Source organism: Rhincodon typus, chromosome 46 (genome assembly GCF_021869965.1).
Source record: "Rhincodon typus isolate 14 chromosome 46, sRhiTyp1.1, whole genome shotgun sequence".
NCBI lineage: Eukaryota > Metazoa > Chordata > Chondrichthyes > Orectolobiformes > Rhincodontidae > Rhincodon > Rhincodon typus.
The window spans coordinates 9,216,353-9,238,342 of record NC_063377.1 but is presented as its reverse complement, the minus strand read 5'-3'; the positions used below and the strand labels follow the sequence as shown (position 1 = coordinate 9,238,342).

The 21,990-nt window shown below is 43.1% G+C and overlaps 1 protein-coding gene across 2 annotated transcripts in view; it reads left to right on the top strand.

Annotated features, from left to right (window-relative positions):
• The window catches only part of ilf2 (interleukin enhancer binding factor 2), a 28,971-nt gene that overhangs the window by 1,242 nt on the left and 5,739 nt on the right, over window positions 1-21,990 (top strand). Inside the window, exons 2-12 of one of the 2 annotated variants that reach the window (XM_020524216.2) lie at window positions 5,692-5,748; window positions 5,844-5,886; window positions 8,838-8,942; window positions 9,637-9,714; window positions 10,825-10,927; window positions 12,653-12,718; window positions 15,004-15,120; window positions 16,589-16,667; window positions 18,428-18,515; window positions 21,248-21,309; window positions 21,624-21,738. In XM_020524216.2, coding sequence (XP_020379805.1) covers window positions 5,692-5,748; window positions 5,844-5,886; window positions 8,838-8,942; window positions 9,637-9,714; window positions 10,825-10,927; window positions 12,653-12,718; window positions 15,004-15,120; window positions 16,589-16,667; window positions 18,428-18,515; window positions 21,248-21,309; window positions 21,624-21,738 — 913 coding nt within the window. The remainder of the gene's footprint in view (window positions 1-5,691; window positions 5,749-5,843; window positions 5,887-8,837; window positions 8,943-9,636; window positions 9,715-10,824; window positions 10,928-12,652; window positions 12,719-15,003; window positions 15,121-16,588; window positions 16,668-18,427; window positions 18,516-21,247; window positions 21,310-21,623; window positions 21,739-21,990) is intronic. The other variant, XM_048620453.1, reaches the window with a different exon arrangement.

The following is a 21,990-nucleotide window of genomic DNA, read 5'->3' as shown; positions in this document are numbered from 1 at the left end:
CCCTCCCTCTTTGGGGGGGCCGCTTTGGTTCTTTCGTTTGTATTTCTGCCCCTCTTGGTTTTTTTTTTGCTTCTACCCCCCCCACCGGCACCCCCCCCAAAAAAAATGCATTCAGAACTATGCCAAGGGTTTGGTACATTCACCATCCACTCCTTCCACTGTTGAGTCCCTTGTTTTATCTGCATTTATTTATTCACCCACCTCAACCCATTCCCATGCCCCCCCAACCCAACCCAATCCAACCACTGCTGTTACTTTGTTGTACTTGCTTTTATGCACAGGGTTTGGGGTTGGCTGCGTTCATGCCACTCCCCTTGCTGAGACTCTTGTACCTGCATTGATTTATCCATCCACCTCGGCCTGGTTGACAAATGAGAATTTATCACCGGTGCTGAATTCCCCCACTATTAACATCCTGGTGGTTACCATTGACCAGCAACTGAACTGGACTAACTATATCAACACCATGGCTACAAAAGCAGGTCAGAGGCTGGGAATCCTGCAGTGAGTAACTCACCACCTGACTCCCCAGAGCCTGTCCCACTATCTACAAGATACAAGCCAGGTGTGTGATGGAATATTCCTCGCTTGCCTTAGTGAGTGCAGCCCCAACAACGCTCAAGAAGCTCAACAGCATCCAGGACAAACCAACTAGCTTGATTGGCACTCCCTCTACCACCAATGCTCAGTAGCAGCAGTGTATACCATCTACAAGATGCACTACAGAAATTAACGAAACCTCTTTAGACAGCACCTTCCAAACACATGATCGCTATCATCTAAAGGGCAAAGGCTGCATGTACACAGGAACACTACCCCCTGCAAGTTTCCCTCCGAGCCACTCCCCATCCTGACTTGGAAATATATCAATGTTCCTTCATTGTCTCTGGGTCAAAATCCAGGAATTCCCTCCCTCAGGGCATTGTGGCTCTACCTACAGCACGTGGACCACAGCAGTTCAAGTATACAGCTCACTGCCACCTTCTCAGGGGCAACTAGGGATGGGCAGTAAATGTTGGCCCAACCTGTATGCCGTGAGTGAATAAAAATATTAACTGAAATGAGCTCAAAGTGCTGGAGAAACTCAGCAGGTCTGGCGGCATCTGTGGAGACAAAGCAGAGTTGATGTTTCAGAGTCCAGAATATCTCGTCCTCAGAACTGAGTCATACTGGACTTGAACAGAAATTGCTGGTGAAACTGGGTAGGTTTGGCAGCATTTTATGGAGAGAAAGCAGAGGCGAAGTTTCAAGTCCAGTGATCTATCTTCAGAATGATTTTGCAGAAGGGTCACTGGGCCCAAATCCTTGACTGTGCTTTCTGTCCACAGATGCTGCTAGACCTGCAGAGTTTCGCCAGCAATTTCTGTTTTTGTTTCAGACTTACAACATCCAGAGTCTTTATGTTTTGTCTTTCGTACTGGACTTCTTGGGCTGAATGGCCTACTTCTGCTCCTACATCTTCTCATCAAACTGGGCAGATGAGGGTTAGCTACAGATCAGCCATTGATCTAATAAAGGAGAGATAGAGTAGTTAATTTGGTGCAAATCTTATAATGGAAGTAAAATTCTGCAGATGTTGAAAATCTTAAACAAATACAAAGAGTAGAAGAGATGTCCTGGGCTCACAATGTTAACTGCGTTCCTCTTTCCACAAATACTGCCAGACCTGCTGACTTTCTCCACCATTCCCTGTGTTTGTTTCAGATTTTCAGCATCTGCAATATTGCTATTATTTTAACATTTACACCTATTTTACATCTCTGATTCTCCTTTACCTCATTGTCACTGCCTTCATCTTTGGTCCACATCACTTTTTCGATCTATTCCACTTGCTTTATGTTGTAAACAAAGCAGCCATCATTTTCCAGCTCCTTTCAGTTTTGAAGAATAGTTGTCCTGGACTCTGAAATGTTAACTGTGTTTCTATCTCCACAGCTGCTGCCAGACTTGACGAGATTCTCCAGCATTGTGTTTGTTTCAGATTCATAGCATTTTGCTTTTCTAAAACTGACAAAGTCCTCTATTTCTTTCATCTCTTAAAATTAATTAAAGCCCCCTGTTCACCCTGTTATTTGTCTTTTTCTCCTCGGAGAGCCGTGATGGAGTTGTCACTATGTGATAAATCTGGGGACCACAGGGCTTTCGCATTGCCACCATGCAAGTTGCCTCCCCTCTGGAATTCAAACTCCTTTGTCCACGTTTGGATGTGTTTTGGAGTTGGGGACCCTGTCAGAACTCAAACCTAACAGCAGTTATTGTTCAGTAAGTTAGTGCAGGTTGACAGCATTGTCGAAGGCCCATGTTCCAACTGTTGTATTTTGGTGTTCCATCCTTGGTGGCTATGCCTTCATCTGCTTTGCTCCAAGCTCTGGAATTCCCTTTCCTTAAACCTCTCTCGTCTTCTCCCTTTAAGACTATTCTTAACACCTATCTTTGCTTTTGTGTCCCCTGCCTTAATACTTCCTTGCAAGCCTTAGCTTCTAATCTTGTCACAATCTCTCACTATGAAGCGCCATGGATCTTGTAGAAAATTAAAGGTGCTATCTCAACAATGTTGTTGTAAAGATGCAGTGTAATAGTAGATGATCTTGCTGAAATCAAATGGTCATTCTCTCAGTATCGTATTCTCTCAAACATTCAGTAACGTCAACGGCAAATTAAGTTACTTGACAGGCACGCGAATGTACAAAGGTTGTTACGTTAATTTCCATGATTGGGGAAATATTATAAAACAGCAGGTCTGTGAATTGTATACCTAATCATCTGGACTGTTGAGGCAGTGCAGCCTTGTTAATGAAGATCTCATTCTCAGTTAAGCACAATTCCAGATAGCAAACCTTTTTGACTTCTGTTTTAAAGTAACCCCTGGAATAAGTCACCTTGGCATTTGGCGTTACTTCTGTTTCGCTTTGGATTTAGTACTTGCGTTTAGCATTTTCTGAGTTTGGTGCATTACAGCAAAAACAGCATTGACATTTGCATTGGTCTACATTATCCAGTTGTAACTGATATCAACACTCAGATCAATGCTGGTGTAGAGAAAATGTGCAAAATTGAAAAGGTCATGATACTCACAGGAACATGCCCAGGTGCTCCATATTGGCCCTGAGGGATGGATGCTTTTGGTATAAGCACCAATAATAAAAACCTGCATTTTTGGGGCACTAATAAATTTTACAGCAGATTTAATTGGATTAATAGAGACCAAGTCGTCCAATGGGAATGGATATCTATTGAATATAAATTGCAAAATTATATCTGGATAAAGATGAGAAATTTCATTATGTGGAGGGTTAATTGTATGTTGAATGCCTTCCCAAAATATGGGTGTAGGCAGCTTTTTTGAAGGGAAGTGGTGTTATAATTCAGATGGGCATGAGCTGGCACAGGCAGGCTGAATGTTGTGTCTGTGCTGTCAAATTGAATAATTCTATGAGATCCCCAAAGCAGGACGCTGTTGCAGAAAATTTTCCACATGAATGTGCAAGATTCCTATTTCAAACCACATTTGAATGTGGCATTAATGATGCTCACTGTTAATTCTAGTAAGGACAGCGTATGTTGTACCCACAACCTGCCACAGGGTTAGCAGTGACAAAAAAAGCTGGAACACAAACACACACTCAGGTTAAATTCTTGCAATGTAACCAGTTCTGAGGACTCCTTCCTCATTCCTCAGAGTTTTGCTTCTCAGCCTTTCCCAGTTAGTGTCAGCTGTGGCAAAGTGAGCAGAACTGTTGCCTTGACATCAGAAAGTTGTGGGTTCAAATTCCACTTCAGCACATGTAAGTCCCTGTGCAACACTGAGGGGTGCTACACTGTTGGGAGGTGCTGTCTGCAGATGAGATGTCAAAAACAAGGGCCTATCAACCCTCTCTCATTGATATCGAAAATTCTCTGTCATTACTTTGAAGAAGAGCAGGGAAATTATTCCTGGTGTCCAGACTGATATATAGCCTTTAGTCAACCTCGCACAAGCAGCTTTACCTGCTTGTTATCACATAGCTAAATGTAGGAGCTAAATTGAATGCCACATTTTAAATAACGCACTGCATTTCAAAAGTACTTCATGGCTATAAAATACTTCGGAGTGTTTGGCATTCATGAAAGGTGCTAGCCTTTCCTTTTGGGATTCTGGCATTGCGTCCTACCCGATTTCCCCATTCCAAGGACACACTGCTCTAGTATCGACCTGGAGTTTCCAGGATGGTACTCTGCACTTTTTTGTACACAAAGTACCCACAGGCAGACCATTTACAGTCTGAACGCACGACACCGCAGGCAGACCATTTACAGTCTGAACGCACGACACCATGGAGCAAATATTATGCACAGACAGCTCCCCTTCATGTCCAAAAAAAGCTGACTTTGAGAGTCGGTGAATTTCACCCTGGAAACTACAGATTAAGCTCACCTATTGGACATGGAATGCTAGGACAACGCAGGGACCTGAGGGATAATGTTTTCACACAGAAGGTGGTGCATTTATGGAACCCAGCTGCCAGAGGAAATGGTGGAGGCTGTACAATTACAACATTTAAAAGGCATCCGCATGGGTATGCGAACAGCAAAGGTTTAGAGGGATATGGACCTAATGCTGTCTTTTTCTCTAGGGCAGGGGATTTCGAGACTTGGGGGGATATTTTTAAGGTGACATGAGAAAGATTTAAAACAGACATGAGAAGCAGTTTTTTTTTTTTTTTTTGCTCTGTTTACACTAGTTCATATGTGGAATGAACTTCCACAAAGTGGTGGATGCGTGTACAGTTACGACGTTGAAATGACATTTGGATGAGTACATGAATAGGAGATGTTTGGAGGGATATGGGCCAAGCACAGGCAGGTGCAGCTAGTTTAGTTTGGGGTTACGGTCAGCATGGATTAGTTGGACCGAAGGGTCTGTCTCCTTGTTCTATGACTGAAAATGGGACTAGGTCAGGTTAGGATGTCTGGTCAGTGCGGACTATCTGGACTGAAGGGCCTGTGTCTATGCGGTATGACTCCATGACTATAACTGAGCGACTCCATGACTATAACTGAGCAACTCCCAACCGGAAATTTCCAAGTAAAATTCCAGCCTCTCAATGACATCCAATTAGAGCCCCGTTGAGGGAGGTTTGGAGGGGCTGGGGTAATGATTGGGACTCACTATCTACGGAACAATGACTTGAGTGAACGTAGGATAGTGTCAATGAAAATATATGTGCAAAAGGTAAGTAGATGTCAATGTTTTGAGGGAAATTGAATGTAAACTGACATTATTTAAGCAGCAAAACGAAAAATAGTGGTCAGGGATTAATCTAATGACTTCAGCGGTGTATGTAAACAAGACGGTTGGTGAGCTTAGACTGGATGCTTTTCCCAACATTGCCTTACATTCGATTCATCTAGTGTCTCCATGTTGGGGACTTTAAGATTCTGTCCCTGTTATTGCTGCCTTCTAGATTTGATGCCAGCGTCATTTTTGATCTGTGCCCTTTTTGTTTTCGTTACTTGTGACTGATTTTTAAAAAGTTGCTTTTGAATCCAGGACTTGGCTTGTTTGGTATTTTTGGCCACATCCAGGATTCAGGAACTTGGACGCACTACACCACAGACCACCTTGATGCTGTTTCCTTGGGATTGCATGTTTTCCCCGCTTACAGAGCTTGTATCTGTTTTAACTGCGCATTCATATGCTTTCTATTGCAGAGGCGACAGAGGACGTGGCCGTGGACGTTTTGGTGCAAGGGGTGGCCCAGTTGGGGGGTACGTGTCACGAGAGAGTCGTTTGCTAAAGATTTTTTCTATTACAATCCAGATTTTATTAATTTGAAACTTTTATTTCTTTCCGATGTAAACAGGTTCAGACCATTCGTTCCTCACATCCCATTCGACTTCTATGTGGTAGGTGACAGTATCTTTTCTGAACACATTACAGAGCACTGTGCAGCCAATGAGACAATTTTGACACACAGTCACTGTTATATGTTAGCTAATTTGTACACCGTAAGCTTTATGGTAATGACTGGGTAATCTACAACAGTGAGTTGCTGGAGTGAATATTGACCTAGATGCTAGGGCCTTTCTTTGATCGGTTACAATGGGCTCCTTTTCCTCCACCTGAGAGTGGAGATGCCAATGTTCGACTCGGGTAGACAAAGTCAGAGATCACATGACACCAGGTGAGAGCCCCAACAGGAGATAGTAAGAACTGCAGGTGCTGGAGTCATAGTCCCAACAGGTTTATTTGAATCACAAGTTTCAAAGCGCTGCTCCTTCATCAGGTGAAGTGGAAGGAAGCGCACTGGCGCAGAATTTATGTACAGAGGGATAATGGCAAGATAATTACAGGTAATTAAGAATGGTCATCCCTTCACTTGCTAGTCTGCTGTTGACACTTTACTTGCACCATTTGACACTTTTGATCACTTGCAAAGAATTGTTATTCAGCCTGTCGACACTCTACTCACACTATTGGGGAACACGGTTGTGGGGAAGTGTTGGCCTACTCAGGGACAAAAGGAGGGAATGTATGTGTGGAGCCAGAAGAGGTCGGTGAAGTCTTAAATGATAACTCTGTATCAGTATTCGTGAAAGAGAAGGAATTGGTAGAGGGGTGATCTCAGGGAATGGAGAGTCGCATTTCTAAACAAGTTGCTATTAAAAAGGAAGCGGTGTTGTGTGTCTTAAAAAGTATTAAGATAGATAAATCCCCTAGTCCTGATGGGATCTATCCCAGAATATTGAGGGAGGCAAGAGAACCAATTGCTGGAGCACTGGCGGACATCTTTGTATCCTCTTTGGTGACAGGTGAGGTCCCAGAGGACTGGAGAATACCAATGTTGTCTCATTGTTTAAAAAGGGTATCAGGGATAATCCAGGAAATTACAGGCCTCTAAGCCTCATGTTGGTGGTAGGAAAATTATTGCAAAAGAATCTCAGGGTCAAGATCTATAAGCATTTAGAAGCAAATGGACTGATTAACTCTCAACAGCATGGTTTTATGCAGGAGAGGCCGTGCCTCACTTAACTTGTTTGAGTTTTTTGAGGAGGTGACAAAAATGATTGAGGGAAAAGTGGTTGAGGTTGTCTACATGGACTTCAGTAAAGCCTCTGACAAGGTCCCTCATAGCAGACTGGTACAAAAGGTGAAGTCACATGGTATTGGGGTGAGCTGGCAACATGGATACAGATCTGGCTTAGTCATTGGAGACAGGGTAACAGTGGAAGGATGCTTTTCAGAAGGGAAGGTTGTGACTTGTGGTGTTCCACAGGGATCAGTACTGGGACCTCTGCTGTTTGCGATCTACATCAATGATTTGAAGGAAAATATAGCTGGTCTAATTAGTAAGTTTGCAGACAATGCAAAGATCGGTGGAATTGAGGATAGTGAGGAGGATTGTCAGAGGATACAGCAGGTTATAGATCATTTGGAGACACGGGCAGAAAAGAGGCAGATGGAGTTTAATCCGGACAAATGCATTTTGGATGGTCAAGTACAGGAAGTTATACAGTGAATGGCAGAACCCTTAGGAGTATTGATATGCAGAAGGATCTTGCTGTGCAGGTCCGCAAATCACTGAAAGTGGCGGTGTAGGTAGATAAAAAAGGTCTACAGCATGCTTGCTTTCTTTGGAAGGGGCATTGAGTACAAGGATAGGCAAGTTATGCTTGCTGGACCTGTGTGTAAACTTTGTGATTTGTATTCAAGGACATGCAAAAATACTCAATACTAATATTAATTAGATAAGGGATCGGTAGCAACAATACCCATTTAAAACAAAAATGTCTGCTTTGATTTTTCTTATCAAAGTGGATAACTTCATATTTCTCCACGTTTGTCTCCCTAGCATCTTGATCACCCACTATTTCTGAGTAGTTTCCTGGTTTACCAACATGAGGACAGACACTAAGAATGTTTAGTATCTCCAACATTTCCTTATTCTCCATCACAAATTTCTCCTGCTTCTGTCTCAATGTGATTCAAGTTGAATTTTGTTCAGTTATTTTGTGTCTGCATTGTTTTAATTGAAAGCCCCGAAACATTAAATCTTGCTCCTTAATGTTGACAAGCTCAAAAGACATTTTTGTTTTAAATGGGTATTGTTGCTACCGATCCCTTATCTAATTAATTTTAGTATTGAGTATTTTTGCATGTCCTTGAATACAAATCACAAAGTTTACGCACAGGTCCAGCAAGCGAAACAAATAGTGTGTTAACCTTACCGTTCCATAAAGGGAATGAGTAGGAGTGTTGAGTCTTACTGTAGTTATGCACAGCCTTGTTGGGACTACACCTGGAATACAGTGTACAGTTTTGATATAGTTACCTGGGAGGAGTGTAATGAAAGTTAACTAGATCGGTAACAGGTATGAGGGATTGCTCTGAGAATAGGGTCTCAAACGAATTGGGAGGAAATTTTAGTGGGTCATAGAATTCCAAAGAGGCTAGAGGATATGGGGGCTCAGCGTCTCAGAACAAGGAGTTGAGCTTTTGGGACTTGTATACATAAGCACCCAAATCCCTTCGATCTTCCACAGTGCTGAGTTTATTACCATTTCCAAAACATGTTCCTGCCTTTGAAATCCTTTGCAATGGTCACTCCTCTGGTTATTATTGAAGGGCCCAGTTGTCTCTGAACCAGCCAACTTTTCAGGAAGTCTATCTACCTGTCCTGTGGTTGACATTTCATTTAACCATATTCACTGCTTGCTGGTATTGCACATTGTGTTTTATGTTGACCAGGTACTCATGCTTTGTCCATTATCTATTGAGAACAAACTGGTTATTTGACTTTATTTGCCTCCCAAGTTTTACTTTTCCAAATGGATAAGTTTCTGTTATCCCTTCACAGTGTGAAATGGCCTTTCCCCGGGTGAAGCCTGCCCCTGATGAAACTACTTTGAGTGAAGCCTTACTGAAGCGGAACCAGGATCTGTCTCCCACTCCATCTGAACAGGTAAGAATGTGGAAGTGCATGGGCAGGTTAATGAGCACCTCTTAACAATATACTGGCTCGTCAAAAGTTTAATTTCCATCAGAAGTTCAACCATACAATCCTTTGGGGGTGTGGTTTCCCAAACAAGCATGAGTAGGTGTGTCAGTGCAGATTGGAAGAGTTTCCACGTGGGAAATTGATGCTGCAAAGTGGCTCTTCCTGCCACTCCCATCAGTAATGCTCAACAACCCCCAATCAGTAAGGAAGTACCCTTCTTCACCAGCACAAGCTGGTCCCCGTGCACTGGAGTCATGACACTCCCAAAGCTGCTGCTGCTGTTCAGGTTAACCCCTCTCACTTGCTTATGAAATGTGGGGTTAGAAATTGTCTCTCTGCTAAAGACAGTTAGCCTGTCTGACTGGATACTTCCAGGACTTTGGTAGATCGCTAACAAATGACACCTTTGTGTTTAAAAGGCCCATGCAGTTGTCTGTTTCTTTTTGGAGTGAGGTGGCTGCAAACTGGCTGCCCTAGTTTTTCTGAAATGGTTCCTTCCACTGCAGCTAATGGAGAGGCTTGGGGCTTGAGGGCTTCTTGCTGTCGTTGTATGGCCGGAAGCAGGAAGTTAAGCACTTAAAGCCATCATGTTATGTAAGTGTTTGCAATCAATCTGTCACCTAGTAATTCCGTTAATTGAGATATGGCTATTTCCTAGGCTTCAATACTGTCCTTGGTTACCAAGATTAACAATGTGATTGACAACCTGATTGTGGCTCCAGGCAACTTTGAAGTGGTAAGTTGCACAATTGCTGTCTCTGTTACATGGGTTTGTGTTAATATTTATATACAGCACCTTTAAATGTAATAAAACACCCCAAAGTTCTTCACAGGATCATTACTAAGGTAAAACACACCGACTATAATGTAAAGATATTAGGGCAGATGACCAAGACGCTCACTCAAAGTAGTACATTTTATGAAATGTCTTCAAGACAGAGAGAGACAGAGGTGTAAGGAAGGCCTTGCGCTATTTCGAGCCCATGCTCTAAACGAAAAAGCGATGTTGGTGATCAAAGGTGAATGATTTATTCCCTTGACTCTCTAATTGGTCTTTTGCCTACAAGGATTGTGCATCCCTTGTTCCTGTTCCTGTTTCTTTTCAGCTTTCCCTTGACAGCCAAGAGGGTAGAGAGTCAGGTGTTAATCCTCCTTACTGGAGGTGGTTTTGATTATTTGAATGTTAGAGTTAGGGATGACTCACTGCAGTTCTACCGGGCCTTGATGAGACCACAACAATGGACTCCTTACCTAGGAGAGGATGTACTTCCCTTGGCGGGAGTGCAGCAGAGGTTCACTAAGCTGATACCAGGGCATCCCATAAGGAGAGATTGGTTCCATTGGGCTTCTGTACTGTAAGGGGATCTGTCTGAAAGTGTGCAGCGTAATCTCTTTAATGATCAATTGTACATTCCCCATGACAGACGACAAAATAACAAGCCTATAGTTTCCTGTTTACTTGAATTGAGAGTTGTATCTGCTACTTTCTGGTCTGATGGGACCTTTCTTGAATTGAGGGAATTTTGGATAGTCAAAGCCAATGCATCTGCTTCCTCATCAGCAACCCATTTTAAGGCTCTAGGATGAAGGCCCTCTGGACCCAGAGACATGTCAGCCTGCAGTTCGAACAGTTTACTTGGCACCACTTCTGTGGTGATTGTAATTTCATGAGGTTTCTCACTCACTTCCATCTCCCGATTTACTACAATTACTAGAATTGGTCTTTTTTTGTAACCTCTGTAGTGAAGACAGAGGCTATGTTGTGATGGTCTAGTGCCACTTTGATCATGCTTTGTTGTGATTAAATGTTGAATCTATTTTGTTATCCTGTCTTTTGTCCCTAAAGCAAATCGAGGAAGTCCGTCAGGTTGGCTCCTACAAGAAGGGAACGATGATGACTGGTCATAATGTCGCTGACCTTGTTGTTATCCTAAAGATCTTGCCAACTTGTGAGTACTGCCTACAGATCAAGGGAGTTCCTCAGTCACAGTCCTTCCGCAGTTGTATTTAATATGTAACACATGTCTTTAGGACTCTATCAGGATTGTGTTGTCAAAGTTCTGGATCTAATTCTATCCTGATGCCATTATCGTATCTCCTAACCCAAATGCTGCTGAATTTCCACGCAATCCTGATGTGACTGGTTTCTTTGTATGATTCTGTCACCCAGTCCTTGGGCCTAGTTCTAATAATGTGTTCCTTAGGCTCTGCTGCAGCAGCAAGGTGTTTAACAGCAAATCCCGAACGTGCAGGGCTGTTATCTTAGCCAGTGAGTCCCATTTGTCAGTCTGTTACAGTGACTGTCTCTTGTTACAGCACCTAATTTTATTGAAAATAATCCCATGGTTTAGTCACCATGAAACTGCATATTGCAAAATTTAATTGCTCTGTCCACAAACATCCCCATCTGATCTCTAGTTTTTTTTTTAATCAACCTGTTCAAAGATGTTATGATGCATTTCTGTAGCAGACAGGACTTGAACCCAGAAAGTTCACTTTCTCCCCTTAGAGTCATAGAGATGTACAACATGGGAACAGACCTTTTGGTCCAACTTGTCCATGCCGACCAGATATCCTAAATTAATCTAGTCTGGTTTGCCAGCAGTTGGGCCCATATCCCTGTAAACCCTTCCTGTTCATGTACCCATTCAGGTACCTTTTAAATGATGTAATTGTACCAGTCTCCTCCTCCTCTGGCAGCTTATTTCATGCACGCACCACCCTCTGCATGTAAAGGTTGCCCCTTACCTCCCTTTTAAATCTTTCCCCTCTCACCTTAAATCTATGCCCTCTAGTTTTGGACTCCCATACCATGGGGAAAAGACATTGGCTATTCACTTTGTTCATGCCCCTCATTTTATAGACCTCTATAAAGTCACCCCTGATCCTCTGCTGTTGCAGGGAAAATAGTCCCAGCCTCTCCTTATAGTTTGAACCTTCCAACCCTGGCAACATCAATGCAAATCTTTTGTGAACCGTTTCAAGTTTCGCAACATCTTTGTACAGCGGGAAGACCAAAATTACACGCTATCTTCTCTGGTTCTATTCTGAATACACTGAAGAAATCTGTACTTACTATGTCTATATCTCACACGTCATCCCATGCACCTTGTAAATTCTCCAACCCTTTCCTTCCAATACTGTAACCTGATGTGGAGGTGTCGGTGTCGGACTGGAATGGCAAAGTCAGAAGTCACACAACATCAGGTTATAGTTCAACCGGTTTATTTGAAATCACAAGTTTTCAGACGTGACCTGATGAAGGAGCAATGCTCCAAAAGCTTGTGATTTCAAATATGTCTGTTGGACTATAACCTGGTGTTGTGTGACTTCTGACTGTTGTAATGTGAGCTTCTCTAATCCTCCAAGTGGCTCACTCATTCACACTTGGTGCTCAATCTTGGGCCATCCCTTGCTTCCTCCAATACCACAATCGTTCGTCAAAAACTAGACACTCAAGATGCAAAGTCCTGGAAACGCCCAGTAAGTTCTCCAAATTCTGAGCAAAGAAGCCATTGTTCTTTAGCTGTTCTGAAGAAGGATCTGCAGTGAGCTGTGTTTTATTTTTCACTTTTTGTCTGTACATGCCATTGTTCAGCTTGTAACCAACTGTCCGTAATTGCTCTCAGATCAAATGTAATTATGTTTTTTGTTAAATTTTTCCTTGCCCTCAGTGGAAGCTGTTGCTGCTCTCGGTAACAAAGTGGCAGAAACCCTCCGGGCCCAGGAACCATCTGAGAGTAAGTGCTTGCTAATCTTGTCTCTTTAGTACTCATTCTGTCATTTATAGCTTTTCCTTCTGGTATTTTCACGTTGTGATTTGGTTTTATCTGGCACGAAGGATCCTAAGTGTTGTGACTAAATCACTCGTGGATCGCCTGTTGTCTTGTCCCTAGAAAGTCAAGATGGAAAAACCACAGTGTGCTGTAGATGTAACTATTGGACCTGCAGTTTGTAGAGCTCGTATCTAGAACCATAATGGACATGGCTGAGAATTCTAGTAACTAACACTGTCATGTCCGTTACATTATTTGTGACATATTGTAGATTAAATTTGTTAAAATGCCTTCAGGCAAGCCAACTCTCCTCCAATGGGAGGGGAGCTGACTGTTAAAAGTCCAGTGAGAAATAGTTCTTTGAATTCAGATGTGTGCAAGAGTCTTTACTGCGACAAGGAATGAGGTTTGACCAGTCGCAATTAAGTTTGTAATGAGCACAGTCCTGACGTCAAACTGTACTCGTTCTGGATGAAGGTGGGGGTTTGAGAGAGAGAGTGTGAATTATCAAACTTGCTGTGAGCATGGTTGCTGTGGGTAATGCTTTCTTGGTGCTAACTGATATAGTACAAGTTTGCAGTAATTTCTCCTTTATCTTGTCTGATCTCTTGTCACTCAGCATTTGAGAGGTCAGGAACTCGATGGAGAAGTGAATGATAGAAACCTTTCCTGCTATTTGGAGTAGAATTTAACAACCTGGTCTTGGGGAGTGTTGCTGAACAAAATGACCTTGGAGTACAAGTTCATAGTTCCTTGAAACTAGAGTCACAGGTAGACAGGATAGTGAAGAAGGCATTTGGTACACTTGCCTTTGTTCATAAGTGTGTTGAGTATAGGCGTTTGGAGGTCATGTTGCAGCTGTGCAGGACATTGGTTAGGCCACTTTTGGAATACTGCGTTCAGTTCTGGTCTCCCTGCTATAGGACGGGTGTTGTTAAACTTGAAAGGGTTCAGAAAAGATTTACAAAGACGTTGCCAGGGTTGGAGGGTTTAAGCTTTAGGAAGAGGCTGAATAGACTGGGACTATTTTCCTGGAGCATTGGAAGCTGAGGGGTGACCTTATAGAGGTTTATAAAATCATGAGGGGCATGGATAGGGTGAATAACCAAGGTCTTTTCCCCAGGGTAGAGGGGTCTGAAACTAGAGGGCATAGGTTTAAAGGTGAGAGGGGAAAGATTTAAAAGGGACCTGAGGGGCAACATTTTCACGCAGAAGGTGGTGCGTGTATGGATGAGCTGCCAGAGGAGGTGGTGGAGTCTGGTACAGTTACAACATTTTAAAAGGCATCTGGATGGGTACATGAATAGGAAGGTTTTCGAGGGATATGGGCCAAACGCTGGCAAATGGAACTAGATTAATTTAGCATATCTGGTCGGCATGGACAAGTTGGACCAAAGGGTCTGTTTCTGCTGTGTTGACCCTATGAATAGGTATTTGTGATGGAATTCTGCCCAAGACCCATATAAAGGCACCAATAGACGTACAAAGGGGAGTCAGAAACCATTGGACTTGAAGCCAGAGGCCCAGGTTCATGTGTAAGGGCAATCTCATTATGACAGCTAATAAATTTGAAATTCAGTTACTAAATCTAGAATAAAAAGATAATCCCAGCGATAGTGACCACGAAACTATCGTGGACTGTCATTAAAAACGCATCTGGCTCTCTACCTTTAGGGAGGGAAATCTGCCATCTTTGTCTGGTCAGCCCTATGTGTAATTCCGGGCCCACAGCAATGTGTTGACTATTAACTGCTGTCTGGCCCAGCCGCCAACTCTGGCCAAGAGCAGTTCATCATGGGCAACAGATGTTGGCCTTGTCAGTGACATCCATGTCCCATGAAAGAATACCCTTTCAAAAAGAAATCTCTGCTGTCAGCTGGGAAGAAGTAGATTTGACCAGAGCCCAACTCCTAATCAGTGGTTAGTGACTTTTCCTGAAGCAGGCTGGCATTGGGTCAATATCTCTACACGTGACCAGTATTCCCCAGCGCTTTGTCCCTGATAGGATAGGAGAGGTCTCGGCACCTCTGCCTCCGTATCCCAGAAAAGTATCCCTTTTCAGGATCCAAAGGAGGAAATTTATGGAGCGGTGGTGTTGAATTGCTGCTTGGTTTTATTTGAGCTGTGTGATATCATCAAGCTGTACAGCCAGACGATTGCCTTCTCAGGGAAACCATGTTTCAGTCAGGTGTTAAAAATGGTTTGGTGTTTGACTACATCAAAACTAACTGTTCTCTTCTTGCATCCAGTTCTCACTATGATCACCAATGAGACTGGTTTTGAGATCAGCTCACCTGACGCCACTGTCAAAATCCTCATCACCACAGTCCCACCCAACCTACGTAAGCTTGACCCAGAGCTTCATTGTAAGTATTCTTACTGCATATAAACATTCTGAAAACTTCACATTGTTTAACCTGTCCAACACTGCTTCTTTCCCAAAACGTACAACAAACCCTGAAGCAATGTAGCTGCCAACTTAGGGTGAGCGTGGCCTAATAGTCCAGAGAAGATAAACCCAATGCTGTCTACTCCTGTGTGTAGAACTGATATGTAGGACTGACTGGAACATCGTGGAGAGGTTCTCTGCTCTGCTCTGCTTTGAAATAACCACACACTGAAAACCGCTTTACTGAAACCGTACAGACCCTTAGTTTAGTGTCTCATTGCAAGCCAGTACCTTCAACGATACAGTATTCCCTCAGGAATGAATATTCATTCTGGATTTTTCCACTTCAGTCTCTGCTGCTGGACCACAGGCTTCTGAGTGTGACATCAATAGCACCCATTTGTAATGCTCAGAACTTAGGCTCTGGAGTGCAGTCCATCAAATGGCACTGACACTTGGACTGCTGAGCCATGTTTTCTGTAACTTTTCAGTTCTAAATATCTCGGCATGCAATCCATTCCATTGGAAATCCCGGCAGGTTCCAGACCTGGAGCTTGGTGCAGTGTTCCCCTCCTTGACCAATGAGTACACTTACACACGTGCTCACACACACACACCACCAAATTGTCCTAGATAGTGACCCGCTCCTCATCTGTGACAGTCAGGACGTGTAAATCGAATGGAATTCACATTGGTACCTGTGGATTTTGGGTAACTGTTTTCCAACCAGTGAATGTAGTTAGTGGCATGAAGCTGTGGGAGGTAGATTCTAATCCTGTTATTGTCCATTGTTTGCATGTACACTCCAGCAGGGAGTCAGCAGATAACCATCAAGCAGCCACCACGACTAATTCTCACACTTCCCAGCCCAAGATTGTTGTATCACTGTGCCCCACAGTTCAGAATGAAACTTGGAACCCACCGATCTCTTTGCCCTGGTGCTGAAACACCATGGGAGCTTCTTAAATTGAATAATCACTTTTAAAGTCTGTCTCATTTTATTAAAATTGTCAGGCTCGTGGGTGAAAGTTTTCAATGCGTTACACTGTAATACAGAACGGAATAGAATTGATCGATCCACTGGGGCTAACTGGTGTAGGTTGTTCAACCTAGTACTTGCTACATTAATCCCAATTTCCCTCCCGTCTTCAAATACTGACAGGGTTCACGTTTAATTGGGAACAAACATTACTAATATTTGTCAATGTGTTTAATCCAGGCAGTATGCAATGTCTCATCATATAATCTGATTCTCCATCTTGATATTAACATATTGTAGACGGAAACACTGCAGGAATTTTTTAAAATAGATATTCCTGTTTAAAGCTTGTTTCGTTTTATTAAAAATTGAAAGAATCCAATTGTCTCCACTGTTAAAATATGTGGTGTTTCTCTCTCTCTCTCTCTTTCTGCTGCTAATCTTGTAACGTGGCTTTACTTTCTAGTGGACATCAAAGTCCTGCAGAGTGCTCTGGCAGCAATTCGTCATGCCCGTTGGTTTGAGGAGAACTCCTCACAGTCCACGTAAGTCAGTGTCTGATTCCACTCCTAGGAAAGCCTGTTCTCTGAAAGTTGTGTCAAATGACTTCATTATTCTACACCCCTAGTATTTAAACTGCAAAGGTGATAATGACTGAGTTTGCATAACCCAGTGGAATAAAGAGTCATACTTGGTTTTGTCCAAACGTTGCATCCAATTTTATTTCCTCCTTTTGAATGTTCTGGCCATTTAAGGAGAAAAATTTCAAAAGTGTAACATAGAGCCTACTCCATTTCATGTACCTAATATCTATGTTAAGTGTTCCCAAGAGCGGTAAACACTGGCTAAATTAAACTTCCCTACACTGGCCCACCAAACTCTTCTACATCATGGTAGAGATAGATTCAAGTTTCTTTCATTACTGTGTGCCTGTCCCCCATCAAACCCACCCAGGTCAGGGGCAGCATTGGGTTAGGTACAGAATAAAGCTCCCTCTACGCTGTCCCCCATCAAATGCACCCAGGATAGGGCTAGGTACAGAATAAAGCACCCTTGACTTCTTAAAATTGAAATTAAACTGAATGTGAAGCTCCCTTGATGCTGACCACCACTGCCCCCCCAACCCAAAAAAAAATCAAACACTCCCAAGAAAGGGACAGCCCGGGGTTAAATACTGAGTAATGCACTCTCTACTCTTCTTTTAAACAGAAAGTAAACTGTAGCTAAAGCTATCTCTATTTTTTTTAACCTGAAAGTAAAAATGCCTTTACTCTTTAAAACTAAAAAGAAAAGTTACCTCGATACTGTCCCAGGGTCTGTTTCTGCAGGACAGGGACAGTGCAGGGTTAGCTAAAGAGTAAAGCATCCTCTCTTTTTAACTGAAAATAAAGCTGCTTCTTTTGAAAAGGAAGTGTCTCTCAACACTCTGCATCAACCACTCCCAAGACAGGGATTGCACAGAATTCAATTTAAGTCCTCCTTTCAGTTTTGTGCCTGAATATCCATTGCTGTTTTGCCGGCTTTTCTTATTCCCACAGTTGTCTGTTTAACTCTCCGGTTGCTGGTTTGCATACATGTATGCAGCCCAGAACCGGGAGGGTGGTTTAGAATGTGGAGCAGTGTCTGCTAGCATTGCTCTTAGAGGAATGCAGGAAACAGAAACTGAACGATCCATGTTGTGATGGTTCTCTGTTGCAACTCCGTGCTCACCCTCGGCAGCCTGTATGTTTGGTAAACATCATCAGTAGTGGCTGGTCTCTCATATTAAACGAAACAGCAATCCTGTTAGCGGTCAGTGTTATTGGGAGTGCTGAAATGTTAAATTCAAGGGCTTACACTTAAGTCTAAACATCAGCAGAGACCAATTATCAGTGAAGATGGAATTCAAATTCAGATTTAGAAAAACACTTATTTTCTTTTTAAGCGAAGAACATTTGCATTCAGTTACAAAGATTTTCTGCATTTGATTGTACATTGAATAATCCATTAAACTACAGGCCAAGGTTTGGATATTATTTCTGGGCTTGGCTAACATATCCTATGCAACTAAACTCCAATTGTTTTGCTTATCTTTGTTGTTGTTGTTTTTCAATGTCCTGGAGCATTGGGACAGGCTTTTCCTAGCACAGTTCCATCATTGATTAATAAATCCTAAACTGGAGATTGAGATTCTTATTGTTTGAAGTGTATTAATGGGATGTTTGACTTCAGGCTATGGGGTCCTGAAGATCCATGCTATGCTCACAAACTCAATGTTCACAAAGACAAAAGGGTGGCTGGACTAACTGCTTTCACCTTTCCTCAGAGTTAAAGTACTGATACGGCTCCTGAAGGATTTGAGATGTCGCTTCCCTGGATTCGAGCCTTTGACACCCTGGATCATTGATCTTCTGGTATGTGTATGGTGACAGCAACCCTGGTCACACATTTGTCCAACTCTTAAGAGCCTCTGACAGGTTAATCCAATGAGGCACTGAGCTGGCTACAGTATAAGCCCAGATCTGTTATATGCTGAGTCAGCTGACTGCGGCTGGTATCAGGTTACAGTTGGACTTGATGCCTGTTGGGTGAGGAAGGCTGGAAAGTAGAGAGCACTCCTTTTCCTGATTGCTATTTAGCTGCCTGCTGGCAATATGTGTGTACTGGTTCAGGATAAGGCCTGGCTTGATGCGTGGCCTGTCAACACTTCACTGTACACACCCTCAGATAAATAACAAAATAGGCAGTAATCCATTGTTCCTCTGGAAGGAAGGGTAGGTTTAGAACAGTGGGTGAAAAAGAAAAGACACTTTTTAAATATGTAGTCACGAAATAACATGATTGAGCTTATGTGAAATCTCTGTTCATCTACTCTATTGTACCTGCCTCCCTTGGTGACACCCATTTAACTGCTGGCTGTCTGCTTTTTATAAAAGAAACCCTGTCAGCGCAGGGGAGAAATAATGCCTTTTTCTTTCTTCGCCATTTCACAATGCTTCCTGGACACAAGCGGTTTTGTTTTGTTTTCTTGTGGGCTGTAGAAGTGTAGTTCTGTGGCGTGTGGAAGAGAGTGGGTGGGGGGGGGAAAGGTGATTTGATTTCTGAATGGGAGGAGAAGCAGATACAAAAGCACAATGCTGTAGAAGCTCAGCAGGTCTGCCAGCTCCTGCAGAGAGATCATCCAAGTTCACATTGCGACTCTGATGTGACTGCAGAATCATTCAGATTTCTGGCATGCATAGTGTTTTAGGCAGCAGAGGCAGTTTTGTTTGAAGATTTACAGACCAAGGAATGACATGCAAGGTGGCTTTACCCCTTCCCATCCCTGCTGGATATGCTGCATCGAGGAGGAGCATCATGTGGCCATCCATTTCCAGTAACTTGTCCCAAATAAACTCCACTTTTATCCACTCCCAACACCAACCTCTGCATGCACAGTCAGACAGATTCATTTAGATAATTCTCAGGAGCAGGGACTCTGATCGATTTGAGACAGTAAGTTCCTTCCCTGGTACTGGGTCTTGCAGGGGATTTGTAAAATCCAGGAAATTCAGCAAACTGCCCTTTATTCATCACTCAACTGGACCTCCCTGTTTTAATTCTTCCATTTGCAATCGTCCTTTTCAAATAGTTCTTCACGTAATTGTTCTAAGCTCTTGTTTTAATCACCATTTATGTTAAATAACCCCTAGGGAAGGTACTTTTTGTTTCCCCTAAATTCTCTTGGTGACGACTTTGAATCTCTGTCACTTTCATTGCAGAAAATACGGAGGCATGGGATTGAGGGTGATTTAGCGGTTTGGATCAGAAATTGGCTAGCTGTAAGAAGACAGAGGGTGGTGGTTGATGGGAAATGTTCATCCTGGAGTTCAGTTACTAGTGGTGTACCTCAAGGATCTGTTTTGGGGCCACTGCTGTTTGTCATTTTTATAAATGACCTGGATGAGGGCGTAGAAGGATGGGTTAGTAAATTTGCGGATGACACCAAAGTCGGTGGAGTTGTGGATAGTGCGGAAGGATGTTGCAGGTTACAGAGGGACATAGATAAGCTGCAGAGCTGGGCTGAGAGGTGGCAAATGGAGTTTAATGCGGAAAAGTGTGAGGTGATTCACTTTGGAAGGAGTAACAAGAATACAGAGTACTGGGCTAATGGTAAGATTCTTGGTAGTGTGGATGAGCAGAAAGATCTCGGTGTCCATGTGCATAGATCACTGAAAGTTGCCACCCAGGTTGATCGGGTTGTTAAGAAGGCGTACAGTATGTTAGGTTTTATTGGTAGAGGGATTGAGTTTCGGAGCCATGAGGTCATGTTGCAGCTGTACAAAACTCTGGTGCGGCCGCACTTGGAGTATTGCGTACAGTTCTCGTCACCGCATTATAGGAAGGATGTGGAAGCATTGGAAAGGGTGCAGAGGAGATTTACCAGGATGTTGCCTGGTATGGAGGGAAGGTCTTATGAGGAAAGGCTGAGGGTCTTGAGGCTGTTTTCGTTAGAGAGAAGAAGGTTAAGAGGTGACTTGATAGAGACATACAAGATGATCAGAGGATTAGATAGGGTGGACAGTGGGAGCCTTTTTCCTCGGATGGTGATGGCTAGCACGAGGGGACATAGCTTTAAATTGAGGGGTGATAGATATAGGACAGATGTCAGAGGTAGGTTCTTTACTCAGAGAGTAGTAAGGGCGTGGAATGCCCTGCCTGCAAAAATAGTAGACTCGCCCACTTTAAGGGCACTTAAATGGTCATTGGATAAACATATGGATGATAATGGAATAGTTTAGGTTAGATGGGCTTCAGATTGGTTTCACAGGTCGGCGCAACATCGAGGGCCGAAGGGCCTGTAATGCGCTGTAATGTTCTATGTTCTATGTTCTGTAAAACCAGTTCACAATTCCTAAAACACAGAAATATTCGAAGGGTGTAAATAAGTGGAACAAGTGGAAGCCTTTTACTTGACCTATCCAACTCTTGTCTGCTGAGTGCTTTCCTGTAGGAGTGGAGAGAGCCGTGTTGTGACTTCCTTGGGCCTTGAGAGGAAGCAGTGGCTGGCTGAAGGCGAGATGACAAAGAACTTGTTACAAGAAACGTATAAAGTGACCAGAGTGTTTTCATCTGGAGCTGACTCTTCCCTTGAATTATCCTGCAGGGCCACTCCGCTGTAATGAACAACCCATCCAGACAGCCGTTGGCACTCAATGTTGGCTTCAGGTATGTGCTGGGAAGGGAAATGGGGATGATCCCTGTTGAGCGTACATCCATGGGTTGGATGATGCTCTTTTCCACATATTTTATTCCATCAAGATGATGATGAGAGAAAATGAAAGAGTCACGTTGTGTGTGTCTGTTTGGGGTAGGGATGGATAATTTGGAAGTGGAATAAGAGCTCCAGAGCAGTCTCTACATGTGTCTTACTGTCATGGATTTGTAAGACACATCTGCTTGAGACATGATCATCTCTGTTTTGGGGGGTTGGGAGTGAAATCAGAACAAATATTTGCTTGATTGTTTGTTTTCTTTTACAGGCGCTGCCTACAGCTCCTTGCAGCAGGATTGTTCCTGCCAGGATCAGTGGGAATTACAGACCCTTGCGAAAGTGGAAATTTTCGAGTGCATACAGTGATGACTCTTGAGCAGCAGGTAAGGATCTTCCTTCAACCTGAGGTTACTGACTTACCATGCTTTTCTAAGGTTGTGGGCCAGATGAATTTCAAAATGACCCTGAGCCTGGTAGTTCACTGCTGAGCCATTGTTCCATGTAACTGGGATGTTTGCTGAATCTCAATTGTCAGAAAATGAATCCTTTCAGTGTACATCATCTGGAGTACCATGTCCCAGCAAGGCCTTAGTACCTTCCAAAGAGTGGATAACTGGCAAGAAAGGTGTAAAAAG